This window comes from Amblyomma americanum, chromosome 3 (assembly GCF_052857255.1).
Source record: "Amblyomma americanum isolate KBUSLIRL-KWMA chromosome 3, ASM5285725v1, whole genome shotgun sequence".
Classification (NCBI taxonomy): domain Eukaryota; kingdom Metazoa; phylum Arthropoda; class Arachnida; order Ixodida; family Ixodidae; genus Amblyomma; species Amblyomma americanum.
In genome coordinates, this window is record NC_135499.1 from 132,832,175 (window position 1) to 132,854,982 (window position 22,808).

The 22,808-nt window shown below is 46.7% G+C and overlaps 2 protein-coding genes across 2 annotated transcripts; both read right to left on the reverse strand.

Annotated features, from left to right (window-relative positions):
• Nucleotides 1–244: 244 nt before the first annotated feature.
• LOC144124126 (uncharacterized) lies at nucleotides 245–12,902 on the reverse strand. The gene is made up of 5 exons (XM_077656788.1): nucleotides 12,877–12,902; nucleotides 8,926–9,305; nucleotides 3,682–3,905; nucleotides 1,480–1,766; nucleotides 245–251 (listed from the first exon to the last, which is right to left on the reverse strand). Exons 1-5 carry the CDS (start codon nucleotides 12,900–12,902, stop codon nucleotides 245–247), a joined length of 924 nt encoding a protein of 307 aa, XP_077512914.1.
• Nucleotides 12,903–17,418: 4,516 nt separating this feature from the next.
• LOC144123315 (uncharacterized) lies at nucleotides 17,419–21,520 on the reverse strand. The gene is made up of 3 exons (XM_077656166.1): nucleotides 21,310–21,520; nucleotides 19,978–20,189; nucleotides 17,419–18,246 (listed from the first exon to the last, which is right to left on the reverse strand). Exons 1-3 carry the CDS (start codon nucleotides 21,333–21,335, stop codon nucleotides 17,639–17,641), a joined length of 846 nt encoding a protein of 281 aa, XP_077512292.1. The 5' UTR covers nucleotides 21,336–21,520; the 3' UTR covers nucleotides 17,419–17,638.
• Between the last annotated feature and the right edge of the window lie 1,288 nt (nucleotides 21,521–22,808).

The window sequence follows — 22,808 nt, forward strand, 5'->3', positions numbered from 1 at the left end:
TTCTCTCTCTCTTTGACAGGCTTGGATTTTTTTGGTATTAAGGTTTTTACTGTCGTAAAAAGCGTTTCCAGGTGGTTTTATCAGGCAGTCATAACTGCTCGATGTGGGTGATGAAAAAAAATTATAAGAAAGGTTTTGCTACATACCGGGAGAATGGACCATTACCTTCAATATTTCTATAACAGTAACTTCAAGTTTTTTACTATTCAAAATTTTTGTCCATGAATTAATGTTGGGTATGGAATTAGCCGCTGCATAGAAACAGGGCACTGCTCAGAACAGTATTCAGCAAAGGGTTTTACTTTCAATTTTTATCAAAATTTTCGAGACTAAAGATTTCAAATTTATTGATAGCGGTGAACGCACCCCATTCAACTTGCTAACAGCTTCATTGCTCTTCTCATGCTAAATAGGCAGCTGATTTATGGTAATTACCTGTTCAGAAAGTTTTGCCTCAACGTAACGTCAATTAAATTAGCTTCCCGCGGCAAGTAGATGCTTAAAAGCGGAAAGAAGTTGAGCGCCACATGAAATCCGCAACACTGATTTTTGAAGCACTTATTTTATGCTTTAAGCACGTCTGAAAAATACACAGGACAATGAAAATGCCTGCATCATATATTCCTTCCTTCAAAATTCAGCGGCCAGTGACACTGAAAACACGTTGCGGGGCTAGCTCGTGACGTATTGTATTCTTTAAAAAGTAGTCCAGCGCTACTTCTTTAAAAAGTAGTCCAGCGCTACAGTTTAAGACGACGACACAAAAAACTTAACAGGATGGCCGCTGTCGAGTTCTTTCTGTGTCCTCATCTTAAAATGTAGCGCTGGATTACTTTTTAAAGAATACATTGCCACCCGTTTCTTATTTTTTTTTTCTCTGCAATTAGGCCTGCAAGTTGCCACGGATACAGTAGCTATCAAAACACGCGAGTGGGCAAAACCTTAACTGCCTCCAGCGTTTCATACGAATCGGTTTACAACGCAGAAAACAAAGATAAAGGGTACTTACGCTATCGTGTAACATGTGTGAGAGGGATAGAGGTAGCATTGTCGTTACAGTTAAGTGATCGTTATGTTAGCACGGAGTAAAGGGTTTACTAACACTAAGCCTCTCGATGCGAAACACAACTAGCCTCGCAGACCATTTATAGTTATCAGTTACCGACATTTGCACGAATAACGGCTATTGAAGCGAATTAGGCGACGGCCATTTGCGGGAGTATGTAAAACACCCTCCATGTTACCTCCTTCCTCAGAAGCGAGGGTGGGAACTACGGGGCTCCAACAATTTTTTTCACGCCTCTCAAGTGGCAAAGCGCAGTCAGTAAGAAGTCCATGTGCCCTTTAAGCCCAGTCGGCTTCCCATTACCTTCATTTTTCTCCCATGGAACAAAGTTTCTCAACATACAGGGGCACGGAAACGAGTGACTCGTTTGTGACATGACTGAGAAACCCCACTCAATAGGTGAAAAGGGCCACCTGGCTTGTGTCGGCCAGCGGAGGTGAACGGGTTCGGGCTCTGCCGGCGGTGCCCCTTGGAGGCGCTGGCGTCGGAAGTCCGGCGGCGGGTCAATGCCGTACAGGCGCATTACGGCCGTGTCAGCGTCCAGAGAACGCCCGCGTATCAGCAGCCAGCGCGGGTTCTCGACCACGTAGCTATGCAGCGCCAACACGGGCACCGAGGCGAGTGCACAGCCGCCCGCCTGCAGCTCCCATGCAAGGCCGCCCAGCAGGTAGGCGACCAACAGGCCTGCGCTCATCGCCACCTGCACCCAGTGCCCGCCGTAGTGGAAACGACGCAACACACTTTACTGAGCGAGAAATGCGTTCCTGCGGAAGGGGGAAGACTATCTACTTCTGACTTTATTTCACACTGGCGGATGGGAGAGGGGAATGACCGGAACACAGATACTGAGGAGGTCAGCAGTAATGGCGGCGCAACACAGTCATCCTTCTCTGGCGATTTAGTCCGCTAAAACCTTCGCAGCTGCAAAGCCTTTTTCTGCGACGTCTTTAGTTACGTGATGTATAATGCTTCCGTTTTTGCTATTCCGCAGGCGTGATTCGTAATTCTATATCTTATGCGTTTATAATATTGTGCGCACATATTCCTGTTTTGTTTTTGTTTTGTTTTTTACATGAAGGTAATTTAGCAGTCGGAAAATCTACCGTTGCGACACTTTCACAGTCTTGAGACGGCACTTTGAGTTTACAGCATTCACAGTCTCGAGACGACACTTTGAGTTTGCAGCAAGAGGTGAGTTCCTTTGTCTGAGTGATGAAGTGAAAAAAAAAACTGTGATGTGCCTCGTTTTATAGCTTCTACGTTCTTGAGCTGTATGTTGTTGTCACACCAAAACCCCGCCGAAGTCCAAGACAAAATTCCCTGATTTGTTGTGACAGCGATGATGTCACATGTGTTACGTGAACAAGGAGCAATCATTACGCCGCCAAATTTTAAAAACCATCACCATCGTAGGAGCTGGGAGGCTGTGACAGTATCGGCATCGCTACCGGAGAGGAAAAACGCAGCAGGGGGCGTCAGTGTGTGCAGTAGGGGGCTGATATAATAAATAAAAAACTTGGACGATCCTCGGTGGATCGTTTTAATGCGTTAGCCTTTTCTGTTGCTGCTTATTCAGCCGTAGCTAACGCACATATATGCGGAATTAGTCATTTTCTACTTTACATACATGCATCACTGGAAGCCCTCATACATTCCAATCCTGGCGTAGTGGTGCAGCCGTTAAGTGATGCACCATTGCTCTGCGATGGCAGGTGTTTCCAGCGGTGGGGCTTATCAGACCAATCATGAATTTAACTGACGCAAGCCACGGTGGGTAGTTTGCTCAAAATTCAGTCGGTAGGTTGCCACATGCCACGGCGAGCAGGTTCTTCACAAGGCTTCACTGCGTCACGCGTCAAGTGTTACGCATCACCGTGGTCGCCATTTCAGCTTGTACAGACACTTCTATTGTTAACGCATGAACAAATAAAGCAACTTACTGCCGCGGCGGCACACGGATCAGCATTGCTGGCCACTGCATCAGACGCGTGTTTAATTTCGAGTCTCTCGCGTTCTGCTTTGGATGTCATCGTCTTCATGAACTTCTATACGTGCGCAAGTCAGTTCAAAACTAAGAGCACGCGGGCGCCTGAACGAGGAAGTCCAAATCGCAAAGCGCGGCCGCTTAGGATGGCACTATAGCGGAGCGGAAATCAAGGCGCGGCGGCCCTTGCATCAGTTCCCAGCTACTCTTGGTTGAGTATGGAAGTGTGTCTAAGAGCTCGGGCCGCAAGCGTCTGGAGTGAATCTAGAAAACACCGCTTTCGCACTGCACTTTTACAGAGACTTAAGCATCAATATAATTTTTATTGGGTATCTTTCCTGCTTTTGAGTAAAAGGTCCGGGACAGCCTGCGGTTACTCGATGTTATTAGCTACGGGAATCTTGTGTTCTATAAGTTCCCGAAGTCCTCCTGGCCTCATCACGAATGACGATGCGAGAAAGCAAACGATGCGTTGAATTTGTAAACAGAAAATTATGTTCGCTGTCGATATATTCTTTCCATCACTGAGCTTGAATTTATCATCGCAGCTATCAGGTACTAACACAGAGATAAGCCTAGACTAGTAATATTCCCTGTTACGCTGGCAATACTGCTAATGCAGTTAGCAAACCTCAGACAGGCCTCCGAAGAAGGCTCTCTTGGACGGAGGGGACACGTCGGCCACGTAGAGGCAGGCACAGTTGGTAACAACGCCCACGCACATGCCGCTGGCTACCCGTGTGGCAATGATCAGGCTGACGCTGCTGGACGCGGCAAGGAGGCTCCAGAGGATGACCAGGCCGCCTGAAGAGAGCAGCAGCGTCCTCCGGTATCCCACCAGGTGCAGCAGGATGCCTGTGTGGCGCATAAAACTAAATGACTCGAATAGACTAAGTTGCATAAGTATCACTTGCATCCACACAACGTCACCGCTGGGCTACCTTAGTCACTTTGGAGGCTCCTATGCGTCGCTAAGAGCCGAATAGAACTGTACAACAATAACTGATGGGCACGTTGGTCTGACATGATTTCCAGTGAAACAGCGCAACGGCACAAGGCCAGAGGACAAGAAAGGACGATACACAGCGCTGACTAACAACAGAATGTTTTATTCAGTGAGCCATGCTTATAAAGGCGCTAGGGACACTGAAAAAACAGAAAAACAGAAAAAACACACACAGAACCGTGACAGATATCCCTCCAACCAGGCACGTATATGATAACACAAGGCTAACACGTGTGCAAATATTCATGTTCTTTCTGCAAGATAGCCACAGAAGGGGTGCTTACGCACCTATGACCCATCTTCAAGATCTCAGACGCTTCGATAAGTTCTCTAGTCAGCTGATCTTTGTGACTATCAACAATTCTGCTTTTGTCATACAGAGGCTGGCACGAACAATCACGACAGTGAACACCAATGTGGCGGGCAGCGTTTTTGACATCATTTTTGTGCTCCCTCAGCCTATCGTTCAAACAACGACCAGTTTGTCCAACATATGCACCACCACAACTCAAAGGGATCGAATAAACCAGATTCTCTGCGCACTTCACAAATTTTACCTCATGCTTTTTTGTGCAGATGGGTTCACCTTCATTTGACTTTTTGGGGCCATTTACACGCGCGCACAGACTTCTCAATTTCACAGGAGCTGAAAAGACAACATCTACTCCGGCTCTCTTACCAATTCTTTTCAAATTATGCGATACAACATGAATGTAGGGTATCACAGACACATTTTTTCTTCTGGTACTATGGTCGACAGCGGCAGAAAGTTTTAACTTTTTCAACATCCCCTCCGCTACAGCTGCTAAGACGCTATCTTGCAGAAAGAACATGAATATTTGCACACGTGTTAGCCTTGTGTTATCATATACGTGCCTGGTTGGAGGGATATCTGTCACGGTTCTGTGTGTGTTTTTTCTGTTTTTCTGTTTTTTCAGTGTCCCTAGCGCCTTTATAAGCATGGCTCACTGAATAAAACATTCTGTTGTTAGTCAGCGCTGTGTATCGTCCTTTCTTGTCCTCTGGCCTTGTGCCGTTGCGCTGTTTCACTGGAAATCATGTCAGACCAACGTGCCCATCAGTTATTGTTGTACAGTTTCGTTTCTCGTACAAGGGGCTCTATTTCCACGTCTTGTCTCTATGAACCGTCACGTTTCATTTCTGTCATCGCCAACGCGTCGTGCAAATCACGAATGCTAGGTTTTTGCATTCGAAAGCGTCTTCTCCCTGCTGAAGTGCTGGCACTGTTTGGGGGCTTTCTGCCTTCTGTTAGCCATGGTATAAGAATGTGCAAGTTCCTGAGAGCAGAATGGCAACGACAAGTGAGGCTTTGCAAGGACCACCTGATGCTGCTTCTGCAATGTTCCAACCCGCCAGGTAGTTGGAAGGCCCAGTGGCATGGTGTTAGTCGCCTCATCAGCAGCACAACAGAGTTCTTGTGGCAACAGCAGCTTTCGCTACTGCTAGGGTGCCTTCCCAAGAAACCGACAGTGACGCTCAACGAAGTCCATAACCCAGAAGGTGTTCCTCTTCAGCAGGACGTTCAGCGCGTCCTACGTCTTGGCCCAAAGTTCGCGGTTGAGCCAAAGATGAAGCCCTCCGAGCAACTGGCAATGGTAAGACGGGTTTCCCGACAAGCAAAGGAACCGGAGGCCAGTAGATGCCTTTCGGACGGGGTGGACGTGGTGTTGCGGCCAAGGCCTCGACCAAAAAACCTCCCGATTACCAAGACTGTCAGTTACCTTCGGAATCATTCTTGGTTTTGTTAACCACGGATAAGGAAGGGGGTTTTGCGGTATTCCCCAAGGATTGTTTTAATCAAAAAGCGGGGGATGCGGTTCACTCGGTTTTTAATGAGCGCGGTACTGCCCGCCTTGTAAAAGCCAAAACGAAGGCAAAAAAATTGTGCAAGAAGCTCAATTTAGAAGCCCTGTGCTCCTCGATAGATAAGTGCAAAAAAATGAGCCTGAGCATGTTTTTTACAGCAAAAACTCATAAATTAGGTATGCCTTTACGTGTAATTATTTCGGAGAATGGCGCGTGGCAAAAGTGTTTGGGGAAGTTTTTACAAAAGAACTTAGCTCTCTTAACTATTGACGACCCTTATCAGGTGAAAAAATCGGACGATGTAATTGACTTTTTTAAGAATAACCAGGACAAACGGTTGCGTGCCTTCTCAATTGACGTCAAAGACTTGTATTATTCTATCCCACATGAAGAACTGCTAGAGTGCATGAATGAAGTAATTGACAGGTACGGAGCTGTTGCTTTTCAGAATGCCTCCGGCATCTCCGTACAAAACTTCTTGGCCCTCTTACAGACATACCTTGATTCCACTTACGCTGAATTTGATAGGCGTGTTTTTATTCAAAAGAAAGGAATATGCATAGGAGCGTGCATTGCTCCATTGCTCAGCGATTTTTACTTAGCCATGCTAGACAGGACCCTTGAAAATCGTCTCATTAGCTCAAATGCTGAAAAAGTTTTCCGTTTTGTAGATGACTACCTGATTCTGATAAAATCCGATGCGGTGAATTTTGATCAAGAAGTTAATGCCATTCTTTCAGTTTTTTCTGAAGTCCTCGCGCCTCTTGAAGTGACACACGAAGTACCTGTTGATGACTGCATAAAATTTCTTGACTTGACCCTGTACTTCACTGTTGCACATATGTGCTGGTCTTTTGAACCTAGGAGCAAAAAGCCGTTCCTTCCGTACAGTTCCTCTCATTCGAAGCTCGTAAAAAGGGGCATTATAGCGTCTTGCTTCAGTAACGCCATGAAAAAATCTTGCACCCACAGGACTGCCAATAGTTTTTATTATCAGGTTCAGAGGCTCGTTACTGCAGGTTACCCCCTCAACGTCTTAGCAGCTGTAGCGGAGGGGATGTTGAAAAAGTTAAAATTTTCTGCCGCTGTCGACCATAGTACCAGAAGAAAAAATGTGTCTGTGATACCCCACATTCATGTTGTATCGCATAATTTGAAAAGAATTGGTAAGAGAGCCGGAGTAGATGTTGTCTTTTCAGCTCCTGTGAAATTGAGAAGTCTGTGTGCGCGTGTAAATGGCCCCAAAAAGTCAAATGAAGGTGAACCCATCTGCACAAAAAAGCATGAGGTAAAATTTGTGAAGTGCGCAGAGAATCTGGTTTATTCGATCCCTTTGAGTTGTGGTGGTGCATATGTTGGACAAACTGGTCGTTGTTTGAACGATAGGCTGAGGGAGCACAAAAATGATGTCAAAAACGCTGCCCGCCACATTGCTGTTCACTGTCGTGATTGTTCGTGCCAGCCTCTGTATGACAAAAGCAGGATTGTTGATAGACACAAAGATCAGCTGACTAGAGAACTTATCGAAGCGTCTGAGATCTTGAAGATGGGTCATAGGTGCGTAAGCACCCCTTCTGTCGCTATCTTGCAGAAAGAACATGAATATTTGCACACGTGTTAGCCTTGTGTTATCATATACGTGCCTGGTTGGAGGGATATCTGTCACGGTTCTGTGTGTGTTTTTTCTGTTTTTCTGTTTTTTCAGTGTCCCTAGCGCCTTTATAAGCATGGCTCACTGAATAAAACATTCTGTTGTTAGTCAGAGCTGTGTATCGTACTTTCTTGTCCTCTGGCCTTGTGCCGTTGCGCTGTTTCACTGGAAACCGAATAGAACATTGCCGCCACACTAGAACGGACGGAGGACAAATATGTGCCAGCAACTGTAGAAAGGAACGTCACGTTAAATGAATGGAAAAATTCTCAGAATTCTCGGTAAGACATTCCTTTCGTACAGTTTGTGTACCGTGCCAAGTGTTCCTATAAATGGGCAGAAAGCATTGTTCTTGGAAACGGAAAAAAATTCTAGGAATATAAGGTTACTGCTGAAGTATTGGGGATAGTTTCCAGTAAATTGAAGATTAGATGCACTGCAGCCGCTGGCATCTGTTCTGCTGTTATGAATGAACGTGCTTGCGGGCGGGACACCACAAGAGTCCTAAAAAATTTTTTTCAAAGGCTGGTCGGTGCACTGTTGATAAACCTGAAATATGTGTGAAGAAAGGGCCTGGAAGTAGGCATAAAGAAATATTGTGGCTTGTTTTGATAGTGCCTAATACTTGTGTGGGTGCCGGTCGCCTCGTTCCGTGTTCCCAGGTATCGTGTATGTGCCTAGTCTCCTAGTTGTGTTTGCATGCACTGCCTGTATGCGATTGTAATAGAAGCGCATTGGTTACTAGTACTAATAGCATAACAAGTCCACCAGTGTCTACTTTTAGTGATAACTGAGCACTATTACTACTGCCGCACAGGGAGCTGCACTGAGTCCGATGGGCAAATAAAATAACCACGTTTGACGGGGATAAATTGGTCTCAAGTCGAGCGGGACAGGGTCAGTCGGCGACTATATTGAACAGGCCTTTGTACGGCACGAAAGGTAGTAAGGTTGCTCGTGCTGCTGATGATTATAATCAGGTCTTGTTCTGGTTACTAGCAGTTACGTAAATAATTTTCCACTCTAATTGACGCCACAGAAAGTAACGTTGCCTTGTGCTTTCCGTAGCTTCAATGACCTTTGGTTGCTATTCTCGTTAGACTGTTGTAGCCTAGTAGTGTCTAGCCCAGCCTTGCCTACGAATGAAGTACTTCATGTTCTCCGCATTCATAGCTGTACTACATAAGTTGCGACGTCAGTGCTCACATGAGATCTGGACGAGGCATGAATAAGGAGAAACGATATTGGCGGGCGATTCAAGTTAGACAGCCTTGTGCTCCCTGTATTGCACCAAAAATGGGAACGTCCACTCGATAGCGACAAGCTGTAGGCAACGTGGAACTGAGTGACCCGAGGCTTCGTCAGAGACGAGTGCGGACAGCCCCACTGACCCGACAGCAGCGCCCCCACGGTGGCACCCAGGAGCAAGCTGTCGGCGATCCACCGGTTCTGAGGCGGGCTGTTGGGCGTCACGTTGTACCAGGGTTCGTGCTCGATGAAGCCCAGGGCGGCCGAAGCGAAGCCCAGCGCCGTGCCAGCGCCCATGGCGCCCCAGCAGGCTAGAAGCATGGAGCGCACGTGGTTTCCGAAAAGGTACCCGCTGTCTGAGTCGGTGACGGGCGTGGCGCCTTTGGCCCGATGCCGCATGTGCCTCAACGCCTCCATGGCCGCGTTTAGCGGCGGCGACTGCAGCTCCTCGGTCGAGCCGAGCGGCACCGCAGCGGCCGCCGGCAGCGGCGCTGCAAGAGAGCCACGACTTCCCCTCGACGCCCTGTAAACGCGCCAGTGGACGGTGCATACCTTATAATGCACATTGCATTTGAAGGCTTTTCTTCTGTTTTATTTTGCCAGGGTTTGAGCGAAAATCCTAGAAATAGCATTCTGTCCGCTTCTAAGTGGTTCAGGGACTGACGCAGAAAGATGGAAGAGTCAGCGCGAGGGGTGGTCTTGCCAGGCCAGCCGAAAACGGCGGAGCTCAGGTTGGGCTTGGAAGGATATAGTAGCAGCTACCAATGAAGAAAGAAAGCAGTTCACAGCTACTGGGGGAATGTAAAGTAAATCACTGAGTCTTTAGCGCATGGAGAAATTGCCTTCCCCTCTCAATGCGCTCATGGAACGAACACATTAAAAGGATTTCATTGAAGTTATGCAAGGTCGTAGGTATGTAGGTATGTTGAACCGATGTCGCCAAATACTTCCCAGTAACATTAAGAAACTTTTATACAACTCTCTAATTCACAAATAAACTATTGCGCCTTAGTGTGGGCAAACATCTGCGCAACTAAAATTACCAAACTTTTATTACTTCAGAAGAAAGCAATCCGTGCAATAGAAAACAAATCTAGGCTTGAACATACACAGCCACTTTTCCGAAAACACAACGTTATGACAGCAAATAATATTTACACACACAAACTCCTATGTGCCTACAGAAAAGCAGTGCAAGGAAGATCAGAAACAGTTTTAAATTTAGCACACCTTACAAAAAATACAAAATCCTACTCTTTTCGATACCAGCCACCATGGTTTGTTCCCTTTTCGCGTACTGGCTACGGCACCAAAAGAATTAGACATTCATTGCCATCTATTTTATATGATTTCGACTTCCAGAGCCTGGATGTCATTTCAATCCCGCGTAGACACATCGTCAACCTCTTTGTCGGGTGAACCATGTTGATGTTGTTTTTCATGTTCGTGTTCCCCTTCTGTTTCAGTCTTTCAGTGTTATTTCATCATCTCTGTGTTGTGCACATGTATACCAATGAATCCTTTATTTCTGTTTTCCAAGTGCAGTTGTGCTTCAAGAAAGGCCTGAGAAAAAAATAAACAATGGTGTTTCAGATGTGCACTAAATGCCTCGCCTTTGCTCCTGATGTAAAGGTGGCTGGAGCGCGGTCAAGCTGCCGATAGAGCAGCTTTTTCTCCAGCCACCTATTTTCGCTCCTCTGTATTCAGTGGCGAAAATAAACATGACTATTACTATTATTATTATAATATTATTATTATTATAAGCAAGAATACGCCAGTATGAGACTAAAAAGGGAGTAAGTTCTCTTCTGACGCACTAGGGGACAGCTTACTCCCTGTTTACTCCTTTCTGTTTCGAGTGTGGAAATGTACGACTATGCATTACTCCGGCGGCTTGTGTTTTTTTGTTCCACTTGCTACTGAATTCTCTTTCAGAAACAAAGCATTTACATTATTCCTTCCCCACTGATAAAACACCACAAATGAAAAAAATATAATCATTCTTCTGTGCTTTCCCAGGTTTCGGTTACTGCTGGCTTCCTTCCTTTGTATGCCGTAACTCCTCATTTCCTTAATCTTGTCTGCTCAGTAGCTTAACGAGGGCCTAGGTTCTGGCAGTCTTGATGCCATAGGTAACATGTGAGTGTTCTGGCCCAGCTGATGCCCTTACCTTTTGATCACTACATCCACCGCTATGGATGAGGGTAGCGCTGGTGAGCACTCTCGAGTTTATGTTAAACGCTACATAAATATCCCCAAAACTAGCGAACTGTACAGCAGTCGGCAGAGCACCGCATGAGAAATTTACAGTGATAAAACAGGATAAATAAAAAATGAAACCTTCCTTCATGTTTTCCTTGGCTACAGCAAATGATGGCTTCTTTTATTTGCGGCAGAAGTATATCGTGGAAGGAGCCCTTCTGGCAAGAAGTACATTGGGTACTTCCAGAGGCTTCCTGTTCGGGGGCTTTGAGCGATAAATCTCAGAAATATCAAAAGCATCCACAACTTCCCCATCCACTTGCTCATACGAGATGTTGCCCAGATCGACTGAGCAGCACTGAAAGACATGTTGACCGGGGACTTGGATTGTTCCCTCTTCCGACAACGTGTAAGTGGGTGAAACCATGCGCGAGGTTTTGGATGTGGCAAAATGATTGTTGTCACTAATCATTCGATTACGGCTGCTGTTGATGACAAGGGGTGTATGCCGTGGAGAAAAATTGATATATATATATATATATATATATATATATATATATATATATATATATATATATATATATATATATATATATATATATATATATATATATATATATATAGTTATAGTTGGTTTAGGGGGGAAAGGAAATGGCGCAGTATCTGTCTCATATACCGTTGGACATCTGAACCGCGCCGTAAGGGAAGAGATAAAGGAGGGAGTGAAATAAGAAAGGAAGAATGAGGTCCCGTAGTGGAGGGCTCCGGAATAATTTCGACCACCTGGGGATCTTTAACGTGCACTGACATCGCACAGCACACGGGCGACTTAGCGTTTTGCCTCCATAAAAACGCGGCCGCCGCGGTCGGGTTCGAACCCGGGAACTCCGGATCAGTAGTCGAGCGCCCTAACCACTGAGCCACCGCGGCGGGGCTTAGATATAACATCAAATATAGGTTCTTGACGATAATTGTGGATTTTCATGGCGCAAGGGCACCTGAATCCAAAAAGCGCCATGGCACAAGGTGTTTTAGACTACTCAAGGTTTTCCACTTGACAGACAAGGCGGGGTACATGCACCAGCTGCACTGCTAGGCATCGAACAACCCTTAATACCAGAGAGCTTTGCTAGTTACCATGCAAAGCCTCCTCAAATCGTGGGGGTTGGGGGGGGGGGGGGGGCGGAGGCGGCTTTCTGAGGCACTTCTCTAAGAGCCTGGTGCAACGAAGACGGCATCAGTTAGGAGATTACGCAGTAAACACGATCAAGTGATCTCGTCAGGTCGGACATCCTGGGAATGTTACCGTGACATGGCACACACAAAAGATAAGGCGAAATACCCTTACTCTCGAGTGCTTTCCGCTTGTATGAAATAAGCATGCAGTCATTTTGACGTATGAAAACTGAATGTGGTCCGCTACACATCACAGCTTCTTAGGGTCTCAACGTTGCTGAGCCGCATACGCTGATTACACACCTCCGATGAAGACCAAGAGAGCGATAGACCCCACTGTGGTACAGATAGCGTCCATTTCTTTCATCGATCGCAAAGGAAATCCCCACCTCCTAGCTGCTTGAACAGCGATAAAGTCATACAGTGTAAGTTGGGGGAGATAACACCTCCGCGTGTGAGCGACTGGCGTAAGCGTTCAAGTAAATGAGTTACAGTGAATGCTGAAGTGTGAAGATGTGCCGGACTTTAATCGTAGCTTCCGACTGTTCACTCACTATGAGCTTGATGGTGTCCATCAGGAAGCCCACGCGCCGCGTCGTGCGGAATGGAACATTTACTTTACTATAAACCAAACCGCGGCAGATCACACAAACGAATGAGCTGCAGCGCACATTGCTGTCCATTTCCCTGAAAAATGTTTAACGAGAAACACTTACAGGCTTGATTTCTTCATGTGGGGCATGACGAGGGCAGGCAGGTGGTCTGGGACAGGCCGTTCTTCTTCTTCACAAGAGATTAGCGCGTGCGCTAAAATCCTTTTTTCTTCTCCAAAGCACGCACTGTCCATCAGCTCAAGAAATAGTCCAGTCATTCAGTCTTTCTTTTTTGCAATGTGCGTCGACTAATTTAGGACTGGACGCGTGGTTTGTGCAGTCTGGCAGAAGTTATGTGCTCGCCAATAGGAGAGACTATTCCTCTTGAGCACGGCTAGCAATTTAGAGCGACCATAATCCCAAGGGTTGCCTACGCGATGAACCAAATAGGCGTATACGTCCGCTTTGTAGTACTCCTCCTGAAAACACACCCAGCATTCACTTGCTGGCAAGGGCACTTGCTTATATGCGTCCGAGCCACAGGGGACAAGAGGGCCAAGCAGGCCTTGAAGTATATATGTTCCGTGTGCACCCAACACTGTGCACTCACCAATGCTCGAGCAGTCTCCCCCAATTCGTTCTTGACGATCCCGTCCGCTAGTCATGAATGCTTCTGCGCTAACGTAAAAAACAGTAACGACCAGCACAGCTTGTCCGATAGACTAGGAAAATCGTAAAACTTTAACGTTTTAAAGCTGTCGTCTCTGCCGCCAAGAGCAACCCAACTGCTGGCCGCGTCCCGTTTTATGTAACGAGCCAACTAAAGCTTTTAGTCTTCAATGAACTTCCTTTCTTGTTCTCCTGCGAGGACACACGAAACAAACGTTCTGGGAAGTCTTCGCCCGAGAATATAACCGTTTTTTTTTTTTTGCCGTCGTCTGGTTTTATACCGACATCACGTTGCAAGTGAGTAAAATGATGGTTTAAAAGTGTAGAGCCGACGTTCACGTAACAACGCCCACTCTGCACCTTCCACGTCCCCCGGAAATAGTAATAGAAGACAAAACTGTGCTCGCGAAATATACAGCACAATTACGGCGAAAAATTACGGCGAAAAATACTTACGGCGAATTACGGCGAATAATACTTTGTCGGTTTCACGGTTTTATGAGGCTTAATGCCCGAAAGAGACTCAGGCTATGAGGGGTGCGTTGTGCAGTTCTCTGAATGATTTCGACCAGCTGTAGTTCTTTAGTGTGCAACGAAGAATGAACACGACGACGCAAGAAGAAGAACGAACGCTAATTGATGTGCCTCATAATAGCATGGCACATGCACTGTGCAAGCCTAGTGCATTTTTCTTCTACACGAGCTGCATACAAGTTGACCAATTTAAAAATAACTGTCGAGGCTGTGAGAGCTTGCTAGAAAAAAATAAAATGACTACCACTTCAAATTTCGACGCAAAAGCGGCACAATTCAGCTTGAAAGGTAGCTGGGACAGTTGGAAAGTGTTATCGATAGTGCTATCATTATTACTATCGATGGTATCGTACTATCGATAGTATTATCGATACTACTATCGATACCACTATCGATAGTTTTTTTATCATCGATAGTTAGATAGTGACACAACTATCGTTACTATCGACAGTCCTATCAATAGTCTTGCACCAATAGCCACAAGGTAACGTTTTCTATGTGGCGCAACGCTCCCCTTCCATTCTCTACAGCTGCTGCGACGCCCCTCCGAAGTAACCCGAGCTTACTCGAGTAACTCGGGTAAGCTCGGTTTAGTTCAGAGCACAAGAGAGGACAAGATTATTAGTAGCGGTTGGACAAGACAGTGCACAAGACATGATTCTTGCTCGGGGCCCGCTGCGACGTCTGGAAAAGTCCTTTGGCACTAAAGATCTGTCCGGCGTCGGCGGCGTCGGCGCTGGCGAGCGTTTGAAGCCTCGCAGCCGGAGCTTGCTCACAATCCGGTGGGCAGGTTGTGATGACGCCACAAGGTTATGGACATAGATGGGTCACCTAAGTAACGTGACTTTGTGGATTCATCACAACCCGCCCACCTGATTGTTAGGAAACAGACCTCCGTGTGAGGTGGCAGTTAAATAATGGTATGAACAGGTTGCTCGGGAAGAGCAACCAGAAACCGTGGTTGCTCTTGCCGAGCAACCTATCCATAACAGTAATTACCACCTCCCTATCAGTGGCAGCACCTGCCATCGCAGAGCATGCAGCGGCGCATCGCTTAACTTCTGCACCATGCGCTAGGAATGCTATGAGGACTCCCAGCGATCTATGAACGTAAACAAGATAACTAGCAACTGCGCATGTATGGGAATTAACTCATTAACGCTACCGCGTCATACTCTTGAGGCGGAGCTTAAGTGTCCCCTTCAATAATTTTTTTCCCTGCTGTAATGTTAGTTCAATGAAGCTTCTACATTGGTTTGGTTTGCTTTCATGAGTTTTAAGGAAACGAAGGGGCCTTGTTTTACTGGTATCGTATAGTAGCGTGCAGTAGACAAAGACGCAGAACCAATTGGCCCATCTTTTAGCTCTTCTCTGATGAAAGCCGTTGTGGAGCGCTCGGTATAATTTCGACCACATGAGGTTCTTTAACGCGGCGGTCGCATCTCGCAACCATCGAAATGCGACCGCCGCGGCTGGGATCGAATCCGCGTCATTTGGGTGAGCAGTGGAGCACCATAACAACTGGGCCACCGTTGCGGCATTGTTGGACCAGTCAGACGACACAGACTCCAAATAGAGGTACTGTCGCTGGGGGCAGAAACTGCACAGGCCGAGACAGATGCACGGAAAAAGCTGCCTGGCGGCGGAGCGGCGACGCCGTGCTCGCCAGCCCTTGCCGATTCCGAGGCTAACCAGTGTGATGTGAGCCTGCGCGCTTGCCATCTTCCTATGGGCAGCAATGAGTCCCCAGTGGGTTTCAGGAGCGGTAAATGCAGCCTGGTTGTTGTTGGCAAGTACAGAATGTTTTCAAAAGGCTAAAGCTCACTCAACACTCTGATGCCTTCATAAAGGCATTTTGCGAAAAGAGAGATTAACAACGAAATGCACGTACGACGTGAGTGCTGTATTTCCAGACGTGTTCCGTATGCGGAAGCACGACCCGGAGGGCTGAGTTCAAATTATACTTAGGTAGAGACGATAATTTCCACTGCATAAGTTGACACCTTGGGAAAGAATGGAAAAAGCTTGTGGCAAAGGTTTTAGCATTGGTGCTATATTGAACCAAATGACTAGGAGCCCGTGGGATACCAGTTCCCGGCGGCAGCAGACAACCATTATAATGCATGTGTCGCCTCCTATGGTGCTCATTTGCCCCGACGCATTTTTAACATGACACCGTTAAAGCTCCTGTTCTGCGGAATGTCCGGAATCGTTGTCGGCGTCGTCGGAGTCAGCTTTGTGAGCGAAAAATCCGCGGCGAAGAAACCTATGCGCGCCACCTAGGTCATGTGAACTTGCGACTTCTTCACAACGTGCCGACCAGATTGTGAGCAAACTGACCACCGTTGCAGGTGGCAGTTAAATTACTGATTGGTCGCGAGAGGCCGCTCGGGAAGTGCATCCTGGGTCGCACAAGCTCCACCGGTTGCAGCGCCTCCCATCGCAGGTGTCGCAGGCAGCGGCGCATCGCTTAACCGCTACACCACTGCTCGAGGATTGATATGAGGGGCTCCCAGGGGTCTATGAGTGTAAAGCCCAGAATGACTAATTCTGTATATATGGACATTAACGCTATCGCGTCATACCCTTAAGGAAGAGCGGAAGTCTCCCCTCCAATTTCTTCAGCCTTTAACACATGCGACTTCGTTTCAGAGCCCATCGAGTGGACTGCGTTTTCACTGCCCTAGCAAAGCAAAGTAATGGAGGCTTCCTTGAATAGTAATAAGGAGTAGCTACTCAAGAAGGCTACAATGACTAATTCCGTATATATGGACATTAAAGCTATCGCGTCATACACTTAAGGAGGAGCTTAAGCGCCCCTTCCAAGTTCTTAAGCTTTAAGCACAAGCGACTTCATTTCAAAGCGCATCCAGTGGTCTGCGTTTTCACTCCCCTAGCAAAGCAAAGTAACGGAGGCTTCCTTGAATAGTCATAAGGAGTAGCTAGTCTAGAATGACTAATTCCGTATATAAAAGGACATTAACGCTATCGCGTCATACCCTTAAGGAGGAGCCTAAGTGTCCCTTCCAATTTGTTCAGCTTTAAACACATGCGACTTCATTTCAAAACGCATCCAGTGTACTGCGTTTGCACTGTCCTAGCAAAACAAAGTAACGGAGGCTTCCTTGAATAGCTATAAGGAGTAGCTACGGAAATCGTGACCTCCTGCACTAAATATTACCTGCAGAATAAGTAAGCTAAAATTCCACAACAAGATATATAGAAGACCGCTGTATATATAGAAAACATTTCGCATTGCCACCAGCATCTACCACCACTAGATAAAATTAAAAACGCGTAACATTTAAACCACGGGCCTTATGTTTGCGGCGTTTTTTTTTTACAAATATATGGACGGGCAAACTAAATAGGGCGAAGTCTGAGGCGCCAACATGTCATGAACGTTCGTGACACAGCCGGAAGAAAAGCATAACCATGAGCTCATATAAATCATAGAGGGCGTTATGAGCTGTTGTCACTGTTCATAATGAGTTTGAAATAAAGGCATTCTTCCTACCGCATGGTCGTCGTCTAGGTGCTGTAACACTGCACTAAATCAATCTTGTGTCCTGCCACTAAGGTAATCGTCTTGACTTCTTTAAGAGGGTGCATTCATTAAATAGTGCATTAACTAACGGAATATAAACTGCCCCGTCACTAAGCAGCTGGCGCGCCGACAACGTCAGCAGTCCGGAGCCGGGTGGCGGTGACAAGCAAAGGCGTCGACGAACAACGGCGATGACCTGGTCGCAAATTCCAGCGGCGACCTGAATTTTTCCCCGCAGTACGTGCGGCCAAATCGCACCATCAGGAAGCGGTCAAAAACGGGCCTCTTCATAAAGTTCGGGCTCCTTCTAGTGGCTAAGAGCGCAGTTTCCATCGCCCATCTCGCCTTTATGTTGGTCTTCCAGTCTTCGGGTTTCAACTCGAGCTTCAGGGTCTTCTTGGCGTACGACACAATGCATTCACCAAGTTTTTCTTCGACCTCTCCCTCGTGGTGGTCATCGGAGGAGGAATTCTGCAGGGCAGAGTCAAACATCTTTCCGGCAGCGAGGACTCCCATCGTTCCGTAGTTGACACTGGGTTCAGGAGCCAATGGGTACAGGAAGTCGGGTCGAACATGCACCGCTTCAAACTCTCCTCGCCACAGGGGCAGTGATCGGAATCCCTTGCTAATATCGATCCGCCTGCCCGTCAGTCGTGTGTTTAGGATCAGGTTAGCCAAAAAAGAATCGGTGTAAGGTTCTTGGAAGGCCACGTCAGTTTCGGGGTCCACTGGCTTTAGCCCACCTGCGAGCACGAGAGAGTCATTATCATCTGTAATTCTTGCGTTGCACTTAAAATCGTACTGGACTCGAGATTTGTGCCTCCAAAAAGCTATCATAAATTAAAACCCACATTTGAATATCGTCAGATAAGCGTGCACCGGCTATCAGTAAAGTGAACAGAAATCACAGATGAGGTCTTCAGTCGACAAGGAAATCAAATCAGTACTCCCTCCCATAGGCCACAAGTAGTCGTTAATCAGCAAGGTGAGATGTTTATGGTTTATGGGGGTTTAACGTCCCAATGCGACTCAGGCTGTGAGGGACGCCGTAGTGAAGGGCTCCGGAAATTTCGACCACCTGGAGTTCTTTAACGTGCACTGACATCGCACAGTACACGGGCCTCTAGAATTTCGCCTCCATAGAAATTCGACCGCCACGGCCGGTAATCGAACCCACGCCTTTCGGGTCAGTAGCCGAGCACAATAACAACTGAGCCACCGCGGCGGCTAGTGAGATGTTTATAGGCAGCCATATGTTTCATAAAGAAAACTTTTTTCCGGAACGTGCAGACAAACCCACGCGCTGCAAATATGGCGCACTAATCAAGAAAAGTCGCCAGCCTAGAGGCAGCCTACGCATTATCGAGAGCTTCAGAATGGACACAAAACAATGTAGATACAGGAGATTAGTCCTATGGAACATTTCTCGGGTATGGCGCTACTCGCCGCTGAGGCGGAGAGGTTGTCAAAAAGGATGATGTTCAGGTCGAAGTGACATTCTTTTCGCGTACGACTCAGCTGAAACCATTGTTTGTGATCGAAACCTTCAACTGACTAACGTAAGTGCCCTTGCAGCAAAATTTTGAGGACGTGTCAAATTCCAATTCTCGTCTACTTTCGATGGCCGAGCTTCTCAAAAAGAATGTCACTATTTAATGACGCCAGCACATAGCCCTATCTATTTGTATTGGTGGACTAGTCATTTCAAAGAAGAGGAAAGCCTAAATAAACATTGCTATACAGTATGCAGAATGGCGAGGTTATACAGTCTTCGCGCACAATATTTCCATGAGGTGTGGCGATTAAGTTGGGTGTAAGCATATGAAACTTTGGCGCAGGTAATGGACATTACATTAGGAGGACTTCTCTCTCGTACGCTTACTGCTAGAGTCCGACCCACTTTCTGCAGAGGCGCGCCGAGCTCATTTCAACAATTTGCAAGTGCCTGATACAGAGCATTCATCACTCGTCAGAGAAAGCCACTAGATACGATGTTCTTGAGTGGTTATTTCCGTAAGTTAACACAATGTTCTGAACAATGCTCTCTGCGATTCTCTTTTTACGGACAACAAAAAAGGGCCCGAAAAAAAAATTTGAAAGAAGTTTCTAACGGACGTCCACATGTGGTGAAGCGCTGTGCGCTTTACTTCACTGCATGTTTGACATTATATCAGAGAACACAATGTTCATTTCCACTACTGCGAAACACTATGGACCAAAGGTAGGAAAGGTTTTATTGAGCATCGTTAGAATCTGCCGCTGACATAATTATACATTACTACGCCATCGTTTTTACCAACTCCGAATGGTAGCATGTATTTGAACCGATATTAAATGAAGGCACAGAGGTGATGCTGCCAGCTGTGGTTGTTAAAGTGTATTGCAACAAGCAAAGTATTGCGATCAAAAGCAAGGCGTTAGCGTTGGTTCTTTCTGAGCGACAGTTTTACCGCGGACCAGGAATGCCGCCTTACTGTGTATCTTGGCAACGTTGGCGCGGGACAATACCAGGACTCTCTTGTCCAGCTCAAGTGCCTTGGCGATGGTAAGCCTTTGGAGGGCGGTGCTTCGAACGTGCTTCCAGATGATTTTTACGGTGTCCGCTGTTCTGTCCTCGCCTTCTTCGTCGGCAGCGATGATGGTGTGTAACGCTTGGCCGAACTGGGAGTGCAGCACCGCTAGGCATCTGCTTCGCGAAGAAAGGTCGCGTATGTCTCAGTTTGTTGCCTAAATAGTAGGGTGCTGTATTCATCGCTATGACGTATTCTCGCGAATACGTCAATCTGAAGTCGTACACTGCCTAAGTTGCTGGACACAATGCGATAAAGGTTTTGACTCTACCTTAGAACGTTCAAGATAACTAGTATTCTCGTTATCAAAAAGCTCGTTTGCCTACAGCCCTTAATCCTTAGTTTTGCCGAAACGCTCCGTGAGGGTGGAGTTCGCCGGTATTTTTCTGCAGTATCAGTCGCTGTGAGGTGGGCCTTGGAGCTCGCATCTAGCGTGCGTGCCTGTGCTCTGTCGTGTCTCCTGCTCCTTAGAAGTGGTGAGCACCGACATTTCTGCAACCATTGCACGCTTTCTGAAAGGGCAGCTCGCGTCTCGGCCACTCTATCTTTTGTTCGCGCGGAGTTTCTCGGCCGTGCCCCTTTCCTTCTTCTTCGTTCAGTTCTGTGCTCCACTATAACTGTTTAAACACACAACCAGCTCTCCTTGAACAGCACCGAAGGTTTGGTCCCCCACACACAGCTGCATGCGTTCTCCATCTTTTTCCTCATCAACAAGATTCACTTAAAAAATAATAATAAACCTTCGACACGACAGTTAGTTCGCTTCGGTATCGTTAGGGGCGCTATTGTAGAGGGCCTCCAACTCTTCTTTCCACAGCTCTCCCTCTCGCACTCATTCCCTTCGCCCTCCGCCCACAAAACACACAGGTCGCTACAGCCACATCAATAGAAATTAAGAAAACAAGGGCCATGCTGCTAACGCTTTAAAAAATACTTTGAACTGGATGTTAATCGATGTCTCCACAACAATATTCTCATTTGTCATACTCAAGTTGGATTTCTTAACTGAAACATCTCTCTCAAGTTCTCGCCATACGTCATAGCGACACAAACTATATACAGTAAGCCCAAAAGAAAAGTAACTAATTTTTCTTGAAAGTTCCAGATGAAAGTAACCGCCAGCATAGGACAGAAGATGGAAAATGAACCATGACTAAAAGATAGAAAAATTTATAAGTGGAACGGAAAGATGAGAAAAAAGACAAACAAAACAAATACATTTCTTAAGACTCTTACGTCCTTTGGATCTCCTTTTCGCGCATTGACGGTTGCACTGAAACCTTCAGCGCAAATGCTGCGTAGGGTGCAAACGGTGCCAGAAGCGTGTACAGGCGCGCAGTCTGAAGGTGGCTATCGGCAAGAGCTCTCAGAATACCACGAACCGCCGACACGTTGCTGCAGTGAAGAGATCGGGGCGCCGGAAGTACCCGCGAGGAGGCGTACGCCTGAAGCATCGCGAACCACCTGCGAACCAGACGGCCCCGGTGCTAGAACAATGCCTTCAAGCCTCTGCCGTCCCGAATCACCTTGGCCAGCTGACACAACAGGTGATAAGAACGCTTGTTAAAGCAATCGCTCTGGTTTACCAATTACCTACGTCTGCAACCACTGTCGTGCTTCAGAAAATATCATTAATGAAAGTATGTATGCATTTCTTGTGTAATGTGAGTGCCACTTGCAACGAGCAGAAGCGAAATTTCCGCAGCGTTGTTTCCAAACTCCTGTCGATGTGAACTTCTCGGCCAGTATTAACAAACCGCCTGTCTTCGTCCCCTAAACGTAGCATATACATTCGCCTACTTGGGCCGACCTTCATTATTTAAATTCGACCCGCAACGGAAGCAAACCTGGAGGTTCGTATAAGCATACGACTGCAAGTATAATCTGAATTGTGACTTCTAGAAACAACATATATAATATAATTCCCACTCTGGAAAACAACTGATCAGAAGCTAAGCTCTCCCCCTTGCCGGCAAACCACCGCCCATGCAGTGTTTATGCATACACCTAGCTTCTATTACATTCCATCGATGTTCCTGTTTTGCATTAGAAATTTGAATAATTTTGTTTTATGTTTTACTGACTACCCTTATTATTGATTGAATAAATCTGGGTTGCATGAATTTTGGCGACCTGAACAATTTGACGCTTGCGTAGGTAAGGGCAGCCGAAATTTTTTTGTATCCAGTATTTTTCTTAGAAGATGCCAAGGCGGGGGGGGGGGGGGGGGGGGGTGAGGTGAAGCAAAAAATTGGCGGTGGTTTAGCTCAGGTTAAACCTGGAGTACAGCTGGCCGAGTGGAACTTGGTCACGTGACCGACCACGTGACGAACCACGTGATCAGCTACAGCGCCGCGCCGCCGACAGCTGCTCCGCACCACGTGACCAACCACGTGAAACCATGGCGGCGCCACCACCGCCATGGCGCCGCCACGCTGAAGGCTCGAAATGCTACCGTAATGTAGCTATCGCTACAAAAGCGTAGGCAGACATATGTATCATAACAGATCAATGAATAAAGTCGGCAAGCGACAGTGCACTTGAGAAGCCAAATCTATGCATATAGGGGAAAAAAGGGAAATAAGCAACCCCAGTAACATGCCAGGTACAAATGTAATGCCATTAGCAGTTACTGAGCACATACTTGTTACTGAGAAAACAGATGCGAGAGCTAAATCAATGACTGCAACAGAGATATTTCATCATGCATAGAACAAATACATCGGTAAAATAAA

Bases quoted from the DNA above. Each gene is read 5' to 3' on its own strand.
- LOC144124126 (XM_077656788.1), bottom strand. From the start codon at position 12,902: ATGCCCCACATGAAGAAATCAAGCCT. The intron at 9,306-12,876 runs GTAAGTGTTTCT...GCGCGTTTACAG, and splicing joins CACATGAAGAAATCAAGCCT to GGCGTCGAGGGGAAGTCGTG. The intron at 1,767-3,681 runs GTTTGCTAACTG...CACTGGGTGCAG, and splicing joins TCTTCGGAGGCCTGTCTGAG to GTGGCGATGAGCGCAGGCCT.
- LOC144123315 (XM_077656166.1), bottom strand. From the start codon at position 21,335: ATGCGCGAAAAGGAGATCCAAAGGAC. The intron at 20,190-21,309 runs GTAAGAGTCTTA...TTCGCGAAGCAG, and splicing joins GAAAAGGAGATCCAAAGGAC to ATGCCTAGCGGTGCTGCACT. The intron at 18,247-19,977 runs GTAAGGCGGCAT...TCGTGCTCGCAG, and splicing joins CAACGTTGCCAAGATACACA to GTGGGCTAAAGCCAGTGGAC.